This window comes from Typopeltis vanoorti, chromosome 5, assembly GCF_054136105.1.
Source record: "Typopeltis vanoorti isolate ZY-2024b chromosome 5, IOZ_Tvanoo_1.0, whole genome shotgun sequence".
Lineage (NCBI taxonomy): Eukaryota > Metazoa > Arthropoda > Arachnida > Uropygi > Thelyphonidae > Typopeltis > Typopeltis vanoorti.
In genome coordinates this window covers 7,523,056-7,546,263 of record NC_143553.1, presented here as the reverse complement: position 1 = coordinate 7,546,263, position 23,208 = coordinate 7,523,056, and the positions used below count along the sequence as shown (strand labels likewise).

The following is a 23,208-nucleotide window of genomic DNA, read 5'->3' as shown; positions in this document are numbered from 1 at the left end:
TGGACTCCTTGGAGGTGTCACATAATAATAATAATAATCTCACTCCTACTCTATTTAACTCTTGGTTTATAGTTATGCATTACTTATGTTAGATACTGCCTTATCATTTCCCTTGCACTGTCAACATCTTTTCTACACAATTTATCACCCACCTTATAGTTCCTATATAGACCTTCTTGGTAACAACTTTTTTCCTGTTTCACTTCCTTCTAAACTAATACCTCATAATCACTTTCACCAACAGGTGGCAATGTTGATACCTCATTCACAACAACATCCTGTGAGGACATCACCAAATCTAACACCGATAAACCTTGTGTTGCTTCCATCACATGCTGCTTCAGATAGTTATCCTGCAGAAACTCAACAAAATTCACTCTCCTTGTTACTATACACTATTTCTTTTTTTCCAATCCACATTCCTATAATTAAAATCTCCCATTCGGATCATCTTCCTTTTACTTGCCCAACTAATTTGTTTAAGCATTTCACAGTCAATACTCTCCACATTCTCAGGCCTATAACAGCATCCATCCTATTAGATATACTATTGTATTAGCCTCAACTTCACAGCAAACAGCTTCAAAATATTCACACATACTTCTGTTATCCACTGCGACTCTTGAAAGGCACAATTCCTCTGCTACCATTAACAATATTCCCCTCCTCTCTTCATCTTTCTATCCTTTCAGAAAATTCTATATCCTACCATTTCAAGTCCTGATAGTATGTCAGGCTTCCGTTATGCCAAGCTTCCCTTATCCCAATTATTTTTGGGCGTACTGATTCAATCAGTGCTGCAAACACAGCTCCTTTAGTTCTGATATATGTTGTCAGTTGAATGAACCTCCCACAATGAGTATGCCAACTCCATGGAATGTACAGTAATAATAATAATAATAATAAATTAGTAAAATAGTAATTATTTTGGATCATAAATATCTGGTTCACTTCATCAAGTATGCTCCAGAAATTTTTGTTTTAACTTAAAAAAGTTGAAATGAATATTTCAAGGGTTGGCGCTAGGGAGTTCTTTCGCTTGGTGGGGGGGGGCTGTGGGGTGTGAGGGGGAAGAATGGTTTCTTTGCATGGATGGTGGTTGAGCCATGGAATGCATTGAGTGGTGAGAGTGGTTGGTGGGTTCGGTGGGGGGGGGGGGTAGTGGACTTTGTGTTTCCTATGAGGGACCTCCCATGGTGAGTCTTTTGACTCCATGGAGGCCTGAATAATAATAATAATTATTATTATTAAGAGAGACCTCCAGGGAGTCAGAGACTCAGTTACAAACAAAGTATCAGAAGTTTCTCATCTACAGGCTACATGGGATCCTATAATAATAATAACAAAATATACTTAAAAGTTACTGATATTTTTTTCCTCTTGGTGTTTATACCATTAAACATTATTATAAATAATGAACGACACCTGAGCCATTTTTTTAAGTATGAAAATAAACTGCTTGTTATTATTAGTGCATAAACTGCACACATTTGTAATTATTTTTCATTAACATTATGTATGTAGGCACAAAATTCAGAAGTCATTTGGTGTTACAAGCAAAATATCAGAAGTTTCTCATCTACAGGCTACATGGGATCCTGTAATTGTGGTGTTTGGTGGTCTCAACCCTTACCAGCCTGGTGATTATTTATTAGGTAAAAGTTTTGTTTCAGTCTAGAGCAGAAGTAAGAAATTTAAATTTGTTATTGTTTTGAAGAATTCCTTGTGATACCTTATATACTTTTTTTTTTAGTTTTTATATAAATATGTACAAATATACATATGTACAAAAACATGTACAATGTTAGAACATACAAAGCATGGGTTCCACAAAGGTGGCATTAGTGCCTTTTGTACGTTTTAACATTGCCTGCTGGAGAATACCAAATTTAGAATCCCCTGCTTTTGATCTACGCTGGGCTGAAGGTTTCTTTGCCCCACATAGTATCATTCATCTGCTGCATTTTCTAGTGTCCAGACTCTGAAAACACAAAGACCTCGTCACCTTCCTATCCAGGAAACTTGACTACAATCCACCTACACGAACAGTGAAGTCATTGTCCTAGGTGACCTGAATGTCCACAGCTCCAGTTGGCTCCTGTTTTCCAACACTACAGATCAAGTTGGATGGGAAGCAGAACTTTTTGCTATAAGCAACAATCTAACACAAATCAGTTACCTACCCAAATTTCAGATAATCCCCTCCACTCTCCCAATACCCTTTATCTTTTTTTTTTTAACTGGTTCTTCTTCTACACACACACACACACACACTGTAGAAGTTACCTCTCCTCTTGGTAACTAGACCATAATCTAGTGCAAGTTTCCAGTCTCATAGAACATCCCTCTCCGAACATATCCAATCTCATGTCCTATGGCACTACAATGGTACAAAGTCAGATGATCTCCGAAACTACTGCTATTCCCATGGCATGACTACTGCTTCCACTCGTCTGACATAGACATCTGTGCTGAGCGAGTCACAGAAATCATCCTCATGGCATGAAGGTATTCATCCCTCATTCCATCCAAAATTCTCACCCACTTCTGAGCCCTAATTCGACAGAGGATGTATGAAAGTAGTTGAATAAAAAATGTAAGCTTGCTGCAGGTGATGACCCAGACATTTATGCCATGCAGAAGCATGGCATAAATGTTTGGGTCATCACCTCTGGATCTGGCTACCACTGATGAGACCTCAATAAAGGTCGACCGAGAAGGTCGACTGGTCGCTCGATAACTTCTACCGTTCTAGGTAGTGACCGTTCCCTTAATGCATAGGATTATACGTGTCTGCAAGGAGATGTGCTTTGCATTATGGGTACTAAGGCAAGTGATATGAAGTCATACCACCTTTACCACGAGTTTCCCCAGTCCTGAAAATACTTCAGGGGCAAACGAAGTTTGAGGCTGAAGTATTTTATCCAAGTATTTTATCCAACCTTTATCCAAGTTTGTGACTTGGATAAAGGATTAAACCAAGTATATAACTTCTTGGTATCTTTAATTTATAGTATAACCAAGTGGAGAAACTTTCAGCAATTAGCTATCTCTATTTCTGAATTGTATATCTCTATTAGCTATCTCTATCTCTTGTCAGCCTGGTTGGCTGAGTGGTCAGCGTATCCGCTCTCCAGCCAAAAGGCTGTGGGTTCAAATCCTACCGTGGGCATGGATGTTTGTGATTGTCTGTGAAAATACTAGTGATGATGATGGGCAGTAGATGGCATTGGTGTAGATGATGATGATGGTGTTGCAGTTCGTTGTAGTTGCTGGATTGAGTGGTGGAGACAGAGAGTTGTAGAGTAGGTGATCTAACCTCCCTCGATAAGTCTTTGGACTCCCTGGAGGTGTTATGTAATAATAATAATAATAATCTCTAATCCAGAGTATTATAATAATAAGGTGCGACGCCTTTTGGCAACTTGTATATGAAAATATGACTTCTGCATAACTTCAACCTTGGTATCACCTCTAAGTCTGGTTCCCACTGATGAGACTTTAATAAAGGTCAAAACCGGTCTGAATAGTGACCCTTCCCTTAATGCACAGCATTATACATATCTGCAAGGTGATGTGCTTTGCATTATGAGATGCTAAGGCAAGTGATGTGAAGTCATACCACTTTTACCACGAGTTGCCTCAGTCCTGAAAATACTTCAGGCACAAACTTTATTTGCTTACACTTGGATTGGATAAAGGGTTAAACCAAGTATATAACTTCTTGGCATCTTTAATTTACACTTCAACCTCTATCTCAGAGATACAATGTTTCAGCTTTGTCTCTTCTACAGGTACTTTCACAGTCACTGCTACAGTGAATTGGCAAACATCATTTCTGCACTTGCTGTGAGGCCTGTTAACACAAGAGCAGCTGCTTTCCAACATGTATTAGAATCCCTTTACAGTATAACTGCAAACTCATCGAATCTGCTTCTCCTCTTCCTCGTTTATTCCATATCCTTTGAATAATAATATACCTCTGTCCTCTGAAACAGTCTTCCTCATAATATGTTTCCCAACAATTTCAACCTACAGCTTTTTAAGAAGAATGTTAATAGGTTTCTTCTTTCTCAACTCTTGTCTGCACCTCTCACATGCCGCTGATGTGCTAGATGTTCTTGTACCTCTTGTCTCTGGGATAAATATAAAAAATAAAAGCTATTTTTATAAATGACCTACTAATCCAATGAGTACAAAAGATGGAATGAATAAGTTTAGGGCATTGATTGAGTTGATTTGTCCAAGGATAATTGGCATATAGAAAACTTGACTAACTGAAGGTAATATACACTGGTATCCAAAACCCAAGAATGATCACTATTTCTGAAAATTACAACCACAAATTCAGATGAATCAGCTTGTACCAATTTGTATTAGAATCACGCAAAGGGATCATGTGGTAACACTCAAAAGGATAAAAGGCAAAAGGCTGTGCTAAGCAAATTGTGTTTGAAGGAAATTCTTTTCATGAAAGAATAAAATTGCAAACTTGGGCGTCTTGTAATGCCTTCACATGGTTTCACATGGGAAGAATTATTGGAAAGCTTGAAGAAAGCAGCAGAATTACTGATATTGCCAGAGAGTTTGGAATCTCATATAGCACTGTATCCAGGCTCTGGGCAGCATTTCAAACCAATGGAATGTGTTCCAGATCATTGCTAAGAGGTTGCTTTTGCTCTTCCACAAAGCATGAAGAGAGATTTTTGGCTATAACAGCAAAATGTAATTGATACACTGCAGCAGGTCAGTTTGCAAGTTTGATCCATTCAATCACAGGTATGTAGATATCTCGACAAACTGTGGCAAGATGTCTGCAACAAATAGGCCTATACACATGAAGACCTGTAATTTTCATCCCATTATCCACAGCTCATTGCAGAGCATATTTTCAGTGGTGTTGTATCCATAAAAATTGACAAGAAACCAATGGACTAATGTACACTTTACAGATGAGTCATTTTAGTCTTTCCTATGATTCTAGGTGGCACTTGGTCTGGTGTGAAAGTGGTACTGGTTACTATCATGAGAATGTTCTTGAAAGGGATAGATGTGGTGGTGCTATGAGTTAGAAGGACGAAGTGAACTGTATAGGAGTGATGGAGTGCATTTGAGTGGTTTTGGTGTCAGTCACTTGTAGAGACTGCTGCTGGATGGTAGAGAAATGAGTGCAGAGAATGTAGAGAAGGGAACCGATGTGGAAGAACGGGAGAGTAAGACAAGAGAGATTGACGAAGTTGTTGTGAATGAAGAAGTGAGCGGCATAAGTATAGAAAACGAGAGAAGAGGTGTGCAAGACAGACAGACAGGGAAACGGGGAGGCTTAGGATGGACAGAGGAACACAGCATGAGAAAGGTAAATGCGGCAAGAGGATATGAATGCATGTGTAAACAAAAAAGGAAGGGGATGACCTGGGATCAAGTGAAAAGAGTTGGATCTGAAGAAGGTTCTAAGATGAATAAGGAGAAAAAGAAATGGCTCGAGTTAAGCACAGAAAAGTTGCACCACCTCTTCAATCTCTCCTGTCTTATGCTCCCATTCTTCCACATCGTTTCCACTTGATCAGCTTCATTCTCTGCACTCACTTCTCTGCCTTACAGTAGTAATCTCCCCAAGTGACTCACACCAAGCCACTCAAATGCAGTCCATCGCTCCTATACAGTTCACTTCATCCTTCGAACTCATTCCACACACTAACAAACTGCACTCCTTTCTTCTCGCACATTTCCATCAGTCAGCGGAACTAACTATAGATCAAAGAATAAGCTGCTGTGTTTGTATACAAATACTAGAAGTGTAAGAAACAAGGCAATGAAATAGTTGCATTAATTGAGTCTGTTCATCCAAAATTTGTTGGAATAAGTGAGACATAGTTGGATGAGAATGACATCCTGACAGGAATAGAGATGGAAGGGTATGATGTGTTTTGTGAGGAATAGAAAGGGTAAAAAGGGAGTGGGGGGAGTGCTACTGATGTAGAGAAAGAATTAAGTCCATACAAAGTAGAGATGCAAGAGGGAAATAGTGCCAGTGGTTTTGAGGCAGTATGGTGTGAGATAGAGGTGAATAAAATGAAATGCTTAGTTGGATGTTGTTATAGACCTGGTAATGTGGATGATAGTGACTATGAAATGTATAATCAAATTAGCCAAGCAAATAAGAAAAGGGTGATTATTATGGGCGATTTTAACTATATAGACTGGGATGATGAGATAACAACTGGAACTAAAGAAAATGAGTTTCTTGAGTTTTTGAGGGACAGCTATCTCAGACAGTATATAACAGAGGGCACATGAGGATTGGGGGTCTTGGATTTGATCATCTAATCAGAGAATGTAATTATAAATGTGGTGTCAAATCACCCTCCAATTGGTGAGAGTGACCGTGAAGTGATTACCTTTGTGGTTGCCAGCAGTGTGAGGACATCTGTGAGAAAAGGGTATATGTGGAACTACTAGGCTGGTGATTATGAAAAGCTCAGGAGACAGCTTTCTGGTGTAGCATGAAATGAGGAGTTAGCTGGAAAAAAGATCATTGCAGCTTGGAGGATATTCAAGAACTATCTGGTAGAAGCAATGTCTACGTGTATTCCAACGGTGAGAAAGTTGAATAAGGTAGGTGTGAAATGGTTATTACCACTTCTCTTATGCTGCCTCCATAATATCTTTTTTCTTTGTATTGCATGCTTAATTCTCTTCCTTCATCCAATTCCATGAGGATTACAAAGACCAGGCAAGGAGGGTGACCTGGTTAAGGGTGGCAAAAGCAAAGTATGAGCAGCAGTTAGCTAATGAAGCCAAAACGAATCCTAGGGAGTTCTTTTGATATGTAGCCAGCAAAAAAAAACGAATGATTTTAGAAAGATGACATTGATTGGAGAAACTGGTACAAGGACAGCTGCTGTGGAAGATATAGTGGAGTTACTTAATGAGCAGTTTGTAAAGGTCTTTCATTCTTGTGAATGTGACATCATGAAGAGATTGAGAGTAGTTGATGATGGGGACGAGAGACTGACTGTAGGTGAGCAAGAGGTGTATGGTGAATTGTGCAAACTTGATGTTAATAAGGCTGTGGGGACTTGATAACATATCACCACGTATTCTGAAGGAATGTGCCAGGGAGTTGACATCTATCTTGACATATCATTTTAATGAGTTTTAATATTCTTGCACTAGGTCGAGTTCCAAAGGAGTGGAAGGAGGGCAAGATTCTGCCGTTTCATAAGGGAGGTGACAGAACTCAGGCATCAAATTATAGGCCTATCTGTTTGTCAGGTGTTGTGGTTAAGTTGTTGGAGAAGCTGGTGAGAACTGGGATCCAGAGTTGGGTTGACAACAATGATATTATCTTTGATGGACAGCATGGAATTGCTAAAGGGAGATCACATTTTAGTAATCTATTTACTTATTACAATAAAGTGAATGCTTCTTTGTGCAGAGGAGAGGGATACACAGTAGTATACTTAGATTTCGCAAAAGCTTTTGATAGATTACTGCATAATGCGTTGATAGTCAAATTAGAGTGGATGGGGTTGGATATTAGATTAGTGCATTGGATCAGAGACTGGCTATCTGATTGATATCAGCAAGTTGTGTAGGAGCAATATCCAGGAAGAGGAAAGTCACTAGTGGTGTGCCTCTGGGGTCTATTTTAGGGCCATTGCTTTTTAACTTGTATGTTAATGATCTTAGCAAAGATTTGGATGGAGTTATTCAGTTGTTTGCAGATGATGCAAAGTTGGGATGAACTATGAAGAGTAGAATATGTTGTGGCTCTACAAAAAGACTTGTATAAATTGTGTGAATGGGCATAGAAATGGGGATTCAAATTCAATGTTGCAAAATGTAAGGTTTTAAAATTTGGGGAACAAAGATGGGATGTAGAATTTATGTTTGGTGGGGATATATTGTTGGAGGTGGAGGAAATAAGGGATCTTGGGGTGATAGTGGATAAAGATCTGAAATTTAGGAGACACGGCAAAATTGTGAGGACAACAGAAAGAATTTTAGGAATGATGCAGAGGACACTGACTTGTAGAAGCAAGGAGACTCTCAGAACCTTCCATTGTATAAGGTTTTGATTAGTCTACACATTGACTACTGTGCCCAGATTTGGTCAACTGGTTTTCAAAAAGACGAAGAGATGTTGGAAAGAGTCCAGAGGCGACTAAGGTAATTTCTGATCTCTGGAATGTTGAATATGAGGATAGGTTGAGCTCAATTTGCAGTTTAGTGGATAGGAGGAGGGTTGATATGATGGAGACCTACAAGTTGGTAATGGGGTTGTTGTAGGATCAGTGTTGGAGAGGTTTTACAGGAAATGGTGGTAGATCAGGTGAGAACCAGAGGGTATCCCTGGAAACTGTATAAGGAGGGTGTGAGCAGCAGGGTGAGAAGCAGGTTTTTTGCATGCAGAGTTCTGAATGACTGGAATGCCTTCCTAGAGTGTGGTGCCTGTAGAGAATATGAGCGTGTTTAAGGTGCAGTATGATGAGCTGTGTGTATGACAAAAGGACCTACTATATGAGTCTTTGACTCCATGGGATCTTGGGATAATAATAATAATAATGTCTGAATTTTTTAAGATATGGTTCTGTTCACTTAAAAAATAAATATTAAAAAAACTATTTTAGAAAAATGAGACATAATTAGTTCCCATATTACTTCACTGTTTACCAATGTAACATTGATTGAAACCCTTGATTTCCTAAAGTCACATTTCTCCCCAGATATATATGAATTTTTTAAATTTACAGTACATGCAGGATATTTTGCATTGAAAGGGAAGATATACAAACAACTAGATGGGACAGCAATGGTCTTCCTCTTTCTCTCCCTTTAGCCAATTTCTGCATAGAACACTTAGAAAACCTATCTATGAGTACAGCACTCTCAAACTAGTGGTTTGGCTCTGCCATGTTGATATTTGCTGTTGGCCAAATGGCCAAGACCCATTAGACACATTTTTAGTGCATTTAAATAGTAGACACCCTAAAATCCATTTCATGATGGAACAGGAAACTGCCTGCCTGCTATTCCTAGGTAAACTATTCATATACCTTCCTTATGGTTCGTTATCTTTTTCTGTGTATAGAAAAACTACACACACAGGGAGATATTTGTACAAAAACAGTGACACCATCATCCACCTCAAAAATATGGTATACTAAAAATGCTAACTTAGAGTGCTAGAACTATCTGTTCCAGTGATAATACTTTTATTAATGAACTCACTTATGTCACACTTTTTTTTAGCAAGTGCCTATAATCCTCAAAGAACATAAAAAATACTAAATGCTCCCCTGAAATCCTCTCCATTACCTTAATACACAAGAACAGCAAAACTGTTCCATTCCCATACATTTAAGGCACATCCAAAAAGATATATGAAGTGTTTAATAAATATCAGCTCCTCACCACATATAAACCATATGTCAAATTGGTACCTCTCGTCTGTTCACCTAAGGGTAAACTCTTTCCTTTTTCACATCCAGTAGCATATAATACAGGAAGAACTATTGACATCTGCCTTGGAAAACATAAAAAATACATTTGCCACTATCGTTATGGCAAGTTGGGACTAGCAGACCATGTCTTAGATGTCCCCTTCACACAGGATCAAATGTAAGAAAACAAATATGCTGCGTAGAAATCATAATGCAAATCTAGCTCGCCTCCTCGTGGTGCACCCTGGGTTATGCTAAAGAGCTAGAGCAACTGGTGGCCAGACCATTGTGCAATTGTGCAATCTCCTGACCATATTTACACATGAAATTGTGCTGAATTTTTTTAGTATGGATACAAGTGTCCTTCAGTAGTGCTGTTATTGGAATTTTTGTTTATATTGTGTTTTGCTACTTGTTTATTCTTTGAAAATTTATCGAAAATGGTGTTCTGTAAAGAAGCACACGTCGGCCACACAGAAAGCTTCGGTATGATGTAGATCGAGTTTTACCTTGGATTTTTCACAGTAGATGTGTTGCAAAAACTGCTATATGTATGCACCAAAAAATGTAAAAGATTTGTGAACTGTTTGGGTAAACAAAAAGAAGGAAAGCATTAATGTATATGGAAAGTGTCTTGATAGATTAGAGCAATTAGAAATGGGAGCAAGAGTTCGGACTGTAGCAACTTAGGCAAGAGTTAGTGAAAATGAAAAGCGAAATGAAACATTTGGAAGAGGATATTAAACATTTAAAGAAGAGATTGGCTGATGAGAAGGAGAAAGTATTATGAAGAAAGAGTCAAAGAATAGTCATATATCATTTGTATGAGGATTATATCATTAGAGGTGTGATGACTAATAAAGTGCACAAAGCATGCTTTCCTGGGGGAACAAAGAAACAAATAACTGATGCATTGCAGAAAAGGAAAGAGCGAGCATCAAAATTAGTGAAAATGTGCACAAATGACTTGGGAAAAAAAAGTCGATAGAGATTTGAGGAAGTTGTTGTGGCAGGTAAAGCATAACAGTGTTGCTGGCATGTTGTCTAGATATGACAATAGTGAATTGAGAAGGAGAGCAGAGATAATGAATAGTAAGATCAGAACACAATAGCAAGGCTATTGCTATTGTTTTCCATGAAGAGTATAAAGTACAGGCTAGGAAAGTGATTATGGTAAAGAAAGAAAAGGTGCAGTATGAGAAGAGATTGGCTAGTCAGGCCAAGGTTAACTCAAGGGAATTTTTCCACTATATGGAAAGAAAGAGAAAGAATAAACATGGCAGGGTGACACTGGTGGATAGTCGTGGCAGCAGAATAACAGCTGCAAAGGATATGGTGTAATTATTGAACGAGCACTTTATCAGCGTATATCATACTGATGTAAATGATGCCATGCAATATATAGAAGGAAGGCAAGTATTAACAGAATTGGAAGTGAAAGAATCAGAGGCATATCAGATGTTGGTTGAGTTAGATATTAATAAGGCTGTGGAAATGGATGACATATCTCCACATATTCTTAAGGAATGTGCAGCACAGTCTTGCAGTGGGTAGGATTTCTAAGGAGTGGAAAGAAGGCCAAATAGTACCACTCCATGAACATGGTTCTAGGACAGAAGTTTCCAGTTATAGACCAGTCTGTATAACTGCCAAGGTATTGGAGATATTGGTTAGGAATAGAACACGGGATTGGGTTGATGGACATAGCATTCTTTATGATAGTCAACATGGATTTGTAAAATTTAGGTCTTGTTTTAGCAATTTACTTGCATTTTATAATAAGGTAACAAGCATGTTAGATAGGGGAAAATCATATCAGTGATATTCTTGGACTTTGCAAAAGCATTAGATTAATTACCATATGATAAATTGGTGTACAAGCTGCAGAAGATGAGGATAGATAGTATATTGGTTAGATGGGTCAAAGATTGGTTCTCTGAATGATGCCAGCAAGTTGTGTATGATGGAGCAATGTCTCCAAAAAGGTGGGTAACCAGTGGCATGCCCAATGGTTCTGTTCTTGGGTCCTTGGTGTTAAACTTGTTTGTAAATGATATATTGTGTAGACTGACTGGGGATCTTTAGTTGTTTGCCAATGATGCAAAGTTGGAAAGAATTATAAGTAGCACTGCTGATGTCATTTCCCTTCAGAAAGGTTTGAATAGATGTTTGACTTGGACAAAGGAGTGGAGTTGTAGTTTTAATATTAATAAGTGCACGACATTGTATTTTGTAGTGCAGAAATATGACTGTGTACTATATTGATGGTATATTGTACTGCTGGAGGTAGATGGGATTTGAAAATGATGGTTGAAAGTACACTGAAGTTTAGAGGGCATATTTCAAATGTTGCAAAGACTGAACATTGTAATGCTGCTGTGATAAGAAGTACTCTAACATATAGGCACAACCACTTCCTTATGCCTACATGTTAGAGTACTTCTTATCACAGCAGCATTATTACGTTGTTCAGTGTTTGCTGTATAAAGTTTCACTGTATAAAGGACTGGTCAGACCACACATGGACTATTGTGCTCAATTTGGTCACTTGGTTTTCAGTGTAATGTTGGAAACATTGGAGAGGGATCCAGAGATGAGTGACTAGCACAATATCAGGACTTTCGAAAGTTGGCTATGGAGAGAGAGAGAGAAAGAGGGAGGTTGAAGAAATGTGGATTGCAGAGTTTGGTGGATAGCAGGAAAAGAGGTGATATGATAGAGATATTTAAGTTAGTGAGAAGATTTTAATGAATTAATCCAGATGGGATTATGAAAAGTAGTAGAAGGCAAGATAAGAAGAATCAGAGGCCATCCCCTGGAAGTTGTGTAAGAATGTGGTGAATAAGGGTGTGAGGAGTAGATTTTTTACATGGAGAATTGTCAATGAATGGAACACATTACGAGAATATGTTGTTAATGCAAGGAATGTTAATCATTTTAAGAATCAGTATGATAAATATGTTGTCAGTTGAATGAACCTCCCACAATGAGTCTGCTGACTCCATGGAGGGTGCAATAATATTAATAAGATTTAAAAGCAGCAGCTTTTAAACATTCATCAAACCTCAACTAGTACGCTGTATCAACTTATCAAACATCTGTGAGAAGATCTCTCTCTCTCTCTCTCTCCATCCAACAATAATGGTGCTAATTAGGACTTTAGTTCCTTGTGTTGTCCATTACAATTTTTTAAAACTAGTCCAACTGTTATAACAGATTGCTGCAATTTCATGTACTGTGACAAACTGTGTTTGTGCTCTGAAGATGCTGGATATAATACCAGCAAAATATTAGCAAATAAGTTAAATAAATAAGGATTTGAAGGAGATGAAGTAACCTTGGAGAAGGTGTAAAGAAAGATAACAAAATGATATCCGGACTATAAAATGTTAATCATGAAAATAGACTGAGGGCATGTGGACTGCAGAGAATAGGAAAGCATGTGAATAGGAGATGAAGGGGGAATATGATTGAGACATTTAAGCTGTTGAAGGGTTATTAATAACACTGAGGAGATTTTTCATATGGTATGAGGGAAAGGAACAAGGACAAGAGGCCATTCCTGGAAGTTGCAAAAGGAGGTGGTGAGTAAAAGGGTTAGAAGTAAGTTTTTTTGCATGGAGAGTGGTGGGGGCATTAAATGCATTGCCTGAGAGGTGGTGAACATGTAGACTGAGGATGATTTTAAGAAGTGGTATGATATTTTGTCACTAGTGGTGGCCTCTCTCGATGAGTCTTGTGACTCCATGGAGGTCAGGAAAATAATAATAAAATCAAAATCACTAGAAGCAGAAATTAATTATAAACACAAAAATGCGATAGCGCACGCACGCGCACACACACACACACACACACACACACACACACACACACACACACACACACACACACAAAAACATGCAGAAAAAAGAATAGAGAAACATGAGATTACTTCATCGCAAGAAAGAAATATTATAGTGAAGAGAACAAATACATAAAAGCTTAAGAAAATGAATGAGAAAGTAAAAGTTAAACTTGAAATAATCAAAAAGAAAACCTGGCTAGATTTCTAAAATAGTTAAAGATAGTAATGAAACTAAAACGGGTATAATGCTAAACTATATAGTGGAAGAAGTAATGTTACAAAAAATTCAACGAGCAATATATCAAAGTAGATTAGGAAAATTCTCTGAAGCAGATGGAATAAATATAGAACTTATTAAATACACAGATATCCTGTTTATCAGTTGACTACTAAAATTATAAAACTATTAAAAAAATATCTGGCAGTAAGAAACAAACACTAGAAAGTTGAAATAAGGCCATTATCATTCCACTAATATATATAAGGTGATAAGTGTAACTGTGAAAATTATCAAGGAGAAAGTCTCCTAAATAAGTTTAAAAAAATAAATATTAACTTCAAAATTCAAATCATATGCAAAGGATAAACTTTTTGAAGAACAGAATAGCTTCCAAAAGGATGATCATGTATTGACTCAGCTTTAACATTAAAAATTCTAATGAAAAAGCATTGTGAATACAACATGGAAACATAATAGCATTTGTAGATTAAAGGAAAACCTTTAATATTTGACAAAGTCATAAGGAACTAACTGTTAATCATACCCAAGAAGGTAACTTAACATTCCAAATTAGCTGCTCTCAGCAATAACTAACATTTATCAAAAATGAATTTATGAAATGAGGCAGAGAGCAAGGATTATGAATGATATTCTGGCTGAAATGTGTGAGGAGATGGGAGTACAGTTTGTTAATGTGTGGAATGAGTTTGAGGGACGAAGTGAGCTGTATGGGAGCGATGGACTGCATTTGAGTGGTTATGGTGTGAGTCGCTTGGAGAGACTGCTGCTGGAAGGTAGAGAAGTGAATAGAGAGAATGAATCAGATCGAGAGGGGAGTGATGTGGAAGAGCAGGAGAGTAGGACAGGAGAGATTGAAGGAGTGGAAATGAATGTGGAAGTGAGTGGTATGAGTATAGAAAATGAGAGAATGGGTGTGCAAGAAGAGCAGGGAAACGGGGAGGCTCAGGGTGGACAGGGATACACAGCGTGAGAAAGGTGGATGCTCCAAGAGGAGGTGAGAGAATGTGTAGGCATGAAAGTAATGGGATGATCAGGGATCAAAAGGAAACAGATGGAATTGCAAAGGGTTCTAAAATGAAGAAGCAGAAAGGGAAATGGCCCCAGTCCAGCATGGAGAGATCACATCGAGTGAGTGGTATCAGTGGAACTAGCTGTAGATCCAGAAATGAGTTGTTGTGTTTGTATACCAATGCTAGAAGTATAAGAAACAAGGCGGATGAAATGGTTGCACTAATTGCGTCTGTGCACCCAGAGATTGTCGGAATAAGTGAGACATGGTTAGATGAGGATGACATCCTGACAGGAATAGAGATGGAAAGGTATGATGTGTTTCGTGAGGATAGAAGGGGTAAAAAGGGAGGGGGAGTGCTATTGATGATAGAGAAAGAGTTATGTCCATACAAGGTAGAGATGCAAGAGGGAAATGGGGCCAGTGGTTTTGAGGCAGTATGGTGTGAGATAGAGGTGAATAGAATCAAATACTGGGTGGGATGTTGTTATAGACCTGGTAATGTGGATGGTGGTGATAGTGAAATGTATAGTCAAATAAGCCAAGCAAATAAGAAAAGGGTGATCATTATGGGTGATTTTAATTATTGCAATATAGACTGGAATGAAGAGATAGCAACTGGAAGTAAAGAAAATGAGTTTCTTGAGTTTTTGAGGGATAACTACCTCAGACAGTATGTAACAGAGGGCACAAGAGGATTAAGGGTCTTGGATTTGGTCATCTCATTGGAGGATGTAATTATCAATGAGGTATCAAATCATCCACCAATTGGTGAAAGTGACCATGAGGTGATTACTTGGGTGGTTGCCAGCAGTGCAAGGACCCCTGTGAAAAAAGGGTATATGTGGAACTACAAGGGGGGTGATTATGAAGAGCTCAGGAGACAGCTTGCAGGTGTAGCATGGAATGAGGAGTTAGCTGGAAAAGAGATCAATGCAGCTTGGGGGATTTTCAAAAAATATTTAGTGGATGCAATGTCTAAATGTATACCATGGGTGAGAAGGTTAAATAAGTTAGGTGTGAGATGGATGAATAAAGAGATTAAGCATGCAATACAGAGAAAAAGGGCATTGTGGAGGCAGCATAAGAGAAGTGGAAGTAACCAATTTCATGAGTTCTACAAAGACCAGGCAAGGAGAGTGACTTGGTTGGTGAGAGTAGCTAAAGAGAGGTATGAACAGCAGTTAGCTAATGAAGCTAAAAAGAATCCTAGGGAGTTCTTTCGATATGTAGCCAGCAAAAGAAAGAATGATTATGGAAGGATGACATTGATTGGAGGAAATGGTATAAAGACAGCTGTTGCAGAATGTGTGGTGGAGATACTTAATGAGCAGTTCATAAAGATCTTTCAATCTTGTGAATGTGACTTCATGGAGAGATTGAGAGCAGTTGATGATGGGGAGGAGAGACTGACAGTAAGTGAGCAAGAGGTGTTTGGGGAGTTGAGTAAACTAGATGTAAATAAGGCTGTGGGACTTGATAATATATCACCGCGTATTCTGAAGGAATGTGCCAGAGAGTTGACACCTGCCTTGACATATTTTTTTAATACGAGTCTTGCACTTGGTCAAGTCCCTAAAGAGTGGAAGGAGGGCAAGATTGTGCCACTTCATAAAGGAGGTGATCGAACTCAAGCATCAAACTATAGGCCTATCTGTGTGTCAGGTGTTGTGGTTAAGTTGTTGGAGAAGCTTGTGAGAACTAGGATCCAGAGTTGGGTTGACAACAATGGTATAATCTTCGATGGACAGCATGGATTTGCTAAAGGGAGGTCGTGTTTTAGTAATCTACTTACTTATTACAATAAAGTGACTGCTTCCTTGGACAGAGGAGAAGGATACACAGTAATATACTTGGATTTCGCAAAAGCTTTTGATAGCGTACCTCATGATAAGTTGACAGTCAAACTAGAGCAGATGGGGTTGGATATTAGATTAGTGCATTGGATTGGAGACTGGCTATCTGATAGGTATCAACAAGTTGTGTATGGGGGTGCAATATCCAGGAAAAGGAAAGTCACTAGTGGAGTGCCTCAGGGATCTGTTTTAGGGCCATTACTATTTAACTTGTATATTAATGATATTGGCAAAGATTTGGATGGAGATATTCAGTTGTTTGCAGATGATGCAAAGTCGGGACGAACCATAAAGAGTAGTGAAGATGTTGTGGCCTTGCAAGAAGACTTGAATAAATTGAGTGATTGGGCAAGCAAATGGGGATGTGAGTTCAATGTTGCAAAATGTAAGGTTTTAAAATTTGGAAAACAAAGATGGGATGCAGAATTTATGCTTGGTGAGAATATATTGTTGGAAGTAGACGAAATAAGAGATCTGCGAGTGATAGTGGATAAGGATCTAAAATTTAGGGGACACATCGCCAAAATTGTGAAGACAACACAAAGACTTCTGGGAATGATGAGGAGGACACTGACGTGTAGAAGTAGAGAGATTCTTGTTCCATTGTATAAGGCTTTGATTAGGCCACACATGGACTATTGTGCCCAGATTTGGTCACCTGGTTTTCAGAAGGATGAAGAGATGTTGGAAAGGGTCCAAAGGCGACTGACTAAGGTAGTTTCTGACCTCTGGAATGTCGAGTATGAGGAAAGATTGAAAAGTTGTAATTTGCAGAGTCTAGTGGAGAGAAGGAAGAGGGGAGATATGATAGAGACCTACAAGTTGGTAAGGGGTTGTTATAGGATCAATGGTGGAGAAGTTCTACAGCGAATAGTGGGAGATCAGGGGAGAACCAGAGGTCATCTCTGGAAACTATATAAAGAGGGTGTGAGTAGGGGAGTGAGAGGCAGGTTTTTTTCGTGCAGAGTTCTGAATGATTGGAATGCCCTGCCTGAGAGTGTGGTGTCTGCAAGGAGTTTGAATGTGTTTAAGACCCGGTATGATGAGATGTGTGTGAGATAAAAGGACCTCCTAGATGAGTCTTTGACTCCATGAGGTCTTGTTTAATAATAATAATAATAAAACAATGCATTGCTGTAAGAATCAAAAAAAAAAATTACAGATGGAAATTACTAATAAAAATAAGTTAGTGAAACGTGATCTCCTCTTATGCTTGGCCATGCACCTATTACTCAAAAACAAGGAAAAATTAATAATGAAGTTCCAAGCACTAAAACAGCAGGATGCCATAACCAAAGAAACAGCCAGTCACAAACCGACATCACAAAGAGCAGCCAATCACTCTCAAAATGAAGTTAGGAGCAACCAACCAACCACCATTGGACCATGGCCTGGTTATCAACAAATCAAACTACAACCTCACCCAAGGTGAACTGTCACTCCTGGAAAAAGGCCTAAACTATGCCATTGCACCGAGGTCAGTAAACAAACGGATATCTTTTATCTTGAGAGAGGTCTAAGATCACTCCCCATCAATCTAGCTGACAAAATATGTATGGAAACATCTTGCATACTAAACTCAAACAAAAAACTAAGCAGTAACCTAATCAAAACGGAAAAACTGGCCGTCAAATCCCTAAATAAAATAAAAAGGACATTATAATCACAAAAGCAGATAAAGGGAATGTTGTTTTTGATCGGACAACCTACATAGAAAAAATGAACCATTTGATATCAGACCACAATACCTACCAAATGGTAAACTATAACCCCATGAAACGTATCAAAAAGAAAACAACTGAATTAATTAAATCTGTTAACACATGGCCAGAAGAAACTACCAAAAAAACTGATACCTCATTATGCCCGTATGCTCAGAATTTATGGCATGCCAAAAATGCACAAAATAAACATACCACTACGTCCAATTGTTGAAGGAAACAACAGCCCAAATTACCATTTAGCCAAAAAATTAACGGCCACACTCAAGGAATTGGTAGGTCATTCCCCTTCCTATATAAAAAAATACACAACATTTCATGAACAAAATTAAAAACATTACACTCAACGACCAAGATTTATTAGTCAGCTTTGACATAACTGCCCTTTTCACCAATGTCCCGATCAATGATACTATTATGCTCCTACAGAACATATTTCCACACAACATCAAGGCTCTCTTTACCCACATACTCCCTCCGGATATTTCGTGTAGCAAAATAATTTTTACCTTCAAAAAGAAGGTATAGCCATGGGCTCCCCCCCCCCCCATAGCTAACTTTTATATGGAAGACTTTGAGCAATGAGCTCTAGAGTCAGCGTGCCTAAAGCCCAAAATTTGGCTCAGATATGTTGATGATATTTTCGCCATTTGCCCCACAGCCACGAAGCACTAAATACATTCCTTAGCCACCTAAACAAACAACACAAACACATCCAATTAACCTTTATGCAGTGTAACAATTTTACCCTCCTTCCACTCCCTTGGAACCTGTGCTGTTGCAAGACTTTTATTGAACAGGCATGCCATTTCCCTGGAACATTTCCTTAAGATGCATGGTGATATGTCATTAAATCCTATCGTCTTATTGACATCCAGTTTATTTCCTCAAGTACCTCCTGCTCATTCACAATTAAGTTATCTTCTTCTATGTCATCTACACTTAAATTCCTCATGATTCCACTCTGATCAGGATGAAAAACTCTTATAAATTGATTATTGAATGCCTCATCAATATCTTCTGCAGCAGTCACTTTCACTAAGGACTCATCGCGGAAGGGCACTCTACTTCACTAAATACATCTCATCCTCTCCACTAATACTTAATTCTCCTACTACAATACTACTGCCATCAACTCCATTTACGGTCCATCATCACCAACAACAGTATTTTTTGTCTGTAAATTGCATGTGTTCTGAAGGCCGATTTGTCTGTACACAGAATGAAAAACCTGAGTTTGTGGGAAAAAAAAAAACCCTGCTACCTCCATATGAGATTGGCTAACTCACCTTCAATTGAAAAAGCCCATATAAGGATTCTCTTTGTCTCAATGAGAATCAAACCAAGGTCTTTTCCAATAGCATGCTTTAGTTATCCTTCATAGGACTAAGTGCAAAATTGAAAAATTGCAGAAGTGGCAAAAGATTAGCAGGGCTGAAATGAGAAAGAAGCAGGTGGTCCAAAGGAATAATAAAGACTGACTGAACAAACAAGAAAAACAAGTAAGGCAAAAATTATGTATGAAGACTCAATGATCAGGGGAGTACTTAATAAAAGTGTGACAAAATCCTGTTTTCCGGGTGCAAAAATTCATGATATTAGCCACACACCCATGAACTGAATGAGTGTGAGAATGACCAAGTGTGGAATCTAGTCTCTCTCAAGCAAAAATATTGAATAGGTAGTCAATTCAAAAGTAAAGGTGGGGGGGGGGGAATAAAAGGATGCCATTTCTATATACTGATGCCAGAAGTATCAAGGACAAGAGGGAGGAGTTTGGGGCATTTGATAGTGTAACCTTGCCAAAAGTTATAGGCATTAGTGAGACTTGGCTAACAGCAGATAATGTAGTTATAGGGATTGAACTTGAAGGGTTTAGTATTTTCAGGGAAGATAGAGAAGACATGATGAGAGGGGATACTGCTGATGTTAGCAGATGAATTGCAAGCAAAAAGAATAGGAGAGTGGAGGGAAGGTGGCTGTTCATTTGAAACAATCTGGTGTGAAATTAAGGCCAATAAGACAAAATATACAGTTGTTTGTTGCAATATGCCAGGGAATTCTACAGATGATCTGGAAGACAAGCATTGCCAAATTAGCACAATGAATACAGGTCGAGACTGAAAGGAAGAAAGATCACATGGAGGAAGGAAATAGAATTTATACATTCACTAAGAAGTAATTACTCAAAGCAGAATGTGATGGAGGTGACTAGGGATAGGAGGGTATTGAACCTGGTTATAGGCACAGAAGAGCTATCCATAATTGGTTTTAATATTTTTTGGGGGTTTTAGCCATTGCCTAAGAAGGTGTTAAGAATATGATTAAGTTCAATAGTTAAGGCTTTGTTATTTTAACTGATTAATTTTGTCCTGTTGTATAAAATTTTTATAATCCCATATTGCTGGGAGGGGGGGGCAGTGTGACTGCTTCTGAATATTGAGAGTTTATTTTTCACTTGGTTAGACTATAATAAGTTTAGTTTAATCCTTTATCCAAGTGTGAGCAAACAAAGTTTGTGCCTGAAAGTATCTTCAGGACTGGGGTAAGGTAGTACAACAGTGGGAAACTCGTTGCAAAGGTGGAGAAAGTTCTCTTCACTCCTATCTCAGTATCTCCCATAATGCAAAGCACATCTCCCTGAGGATATGTGTAATGCTATGCATTAAGGCAAGGGCCACTACCCATACCGGTTTCGACCTTTATTGAGGTCTCATCAGTGGGAGCCAGGCCCAGTGGTGGAGACACAAAGGCAGAAGCAATGAGAGGTCATCCCAACCTATAGGAGTTGTCAAAGGGTGTACATCCTTATTATTAAATCACTCTGGATTCAGAGAAAGATGTTGAGAGTTTATTTTTCACTTGGTTAGAATATAATAAGTTTAGTTTAATCCTTTATCCAAGCGTGAGCAAACAAAGTTTGCGCCTGAAAGTATCTTCATGACTGGGGTAAGGTAAACAACACCGGGAAACTCGTTGCAAAGGTGGAGAAAGTTCTCATCACTCCTATCTCAGTATCTCCCATAATGCAATCCCATAATATCTCCCTTTGCTTCTGCCTTGGTGTCTCCACTACTGGGCCTGGCTCCCACTGATGAGACCTCAATAAAGTTCAAAACTGGTATGGGTAGTGGCCCTTGCCTTAATGCATAGCATTACACATATCTGCAAGGAGATGTGCTTTGCATTATGGGAGATACTGAGATAGGAGTGATGAGAGCTTTCTCCACCTTTGCAACGAGTTTCCCGGTGTTGTACTACCTTACTCCAGTCCTGAAGATACTTTCAGGCGCAAACTTTGTTTGCTCACGCTTGGATAAAGGATTAAACTAAACTTATTATTGCTTGTGAATATATCTACGTGTATGTATAGGTTTTCTGTAAACAGAAAAAGCCAGGGATCCATCAGGTTGGGATATAATCTAGGAAAGGGAGACTGTTGTTGCTTTCCTTTTCCAAGATAAACTGGATCCTGGGATGTCGATTAAGTGTGCTAAGAAATTGTAGAGTGTATCCAGACCATGGGGCCAAATCGTAAACATATCATCCACATAGCATAGCCAAACAGTGGATTTATGTGGGGCAGAGTTTAAGGCTTTTTCTTCAAAGGCCTCCATAAAGAAGTTGGCCACTGGTGGCAAGAGTAGGGAACCCATGGCTGTCCCCTCTATCTGTTTGTACAATTTTTTTTTTTGCTAAACAAAATAGCCTGAGTTCATGGTGAACTGAAATAGGGCTGGGATATTGGAAGGAAATTTGGCTTGGATGAGGTCTAAGGTATCTTTGAGTGGGACATTGGTTGAATAAGGATGATACATCAAAACTGACCATTATGTCAATGTGTTCGAGTGAGAGGTTTTGTATACTGACTTTGAAGTGTGCTAAGCTTTTTATGTGTGAAAGTGTGTTGCCACTATATTGAGTGAGCACTTTGGCTAATTTGTTTGTGGCGAGGATCATTGCCATCCACAATGGGAAGTAATGGTATATTTTGCTTATGGATTTTTGGTAGTCCATATATTCTGGGGGGAGGGGGTCTGGAGTTAAAAGGTTTTAGTCTGTTAGTTACTTTCAAAGGCTATAGGGAGGTAGGTAGAATGATCTAAAAGAAAAGAGGCAAGCTTACCTGTGTAATCTGATTGATTTAGAACCACAGTGGCATTTCCCTTAATCTGCTCATCTAGTATGATACATCCAGTACATCCAGTCTGATAGTGTTGGCAATATGGTTGGTAAGGCTGCAGATACCTCTTTCTACCTGTATCAGTATTTCTTTTGCAGGGATCTTTTTAGGTGCAATAGTGAAGTTGCGGCTACGTGCGAGTGCACGATTGCTTCAGGGTAATTGATGATAGCTTTATTACTGTGTTGAGAGGTAGTTGAGGTTTGGAAGCTGAGTTCCTTCATAAATTTTCAAATTTTTTAATGTGCTGACATCTTATTCTTTCAACTTCTTTTTCTGCTGAAGCACTCAGGATGTCAGAAAGGATCGTCCAAAAGGTTTGATGTTCAGTGTAGCAGCAACCTTTACTTCTAGCACACGAATAGCTTCATTGGTATCAGTCAGGAGAATGTGGGTGGCAGCAATCTGCTCTGGTAGAAGTTATAGTTTTTATAATTAATTTTTATAATTATTATTAACTTTATTATTATTATTACGGGCAACTACAAGGAGTCATTAGACTCATCGAGGGAGCCCCTAAACATCATGTCAAGAACTATTCAACATTTGCATAGTATCTATCATACTATGCTTTGAACTCATTCACAGTTATGGCACCACAGCACTCTGGCAAACAGGAGTAAATATTCCAGGTGTGCAGTGCTCATCCACCGAATAGCAATATCACTGATATTATATTTTTGCATTTATTCCCTTCAAAGACTCCCCTAATTGTTTCCAGACTTTGCGTGATTCCTGAAAGTAAATATCATAATATACTCATGCTTCATGAAGAGGTCACTTTTCGATGCATAAACATTGCATCACATTCGCATTAATAGCCCGGGTGTATGTTCAAAATACATACACCTTTGAGCCTTTGAAAAGATGTTTAGATGACACAGTGGGTCAAATTCTTAGCATTCTAG

General features: G+C 38.6%; 1 protein-coding gene across 1 annotated transcript in view; it reads left to right on the top strand.

Moving 5' to 3' along the window:
• LOC150106212 (beta-scruin-like) overlaps nucleotides 1–23,208 on the top strand; it is a 157,778-nt gene that overhangs the window by 98,499 nt on the left and 36,071 nt on the right. The window contains exon 3 of the mRNA XM_090392955.1: nucleotides 1,525–1,655. Coding sequence (XP_090249081.1) covers nucleotides 1,525–1,655 — 131 coding nt within the window. The remainder of the gene's footprint in view (nucleotides 1–1,524; nucleotides 1,656–23,208) is intronic.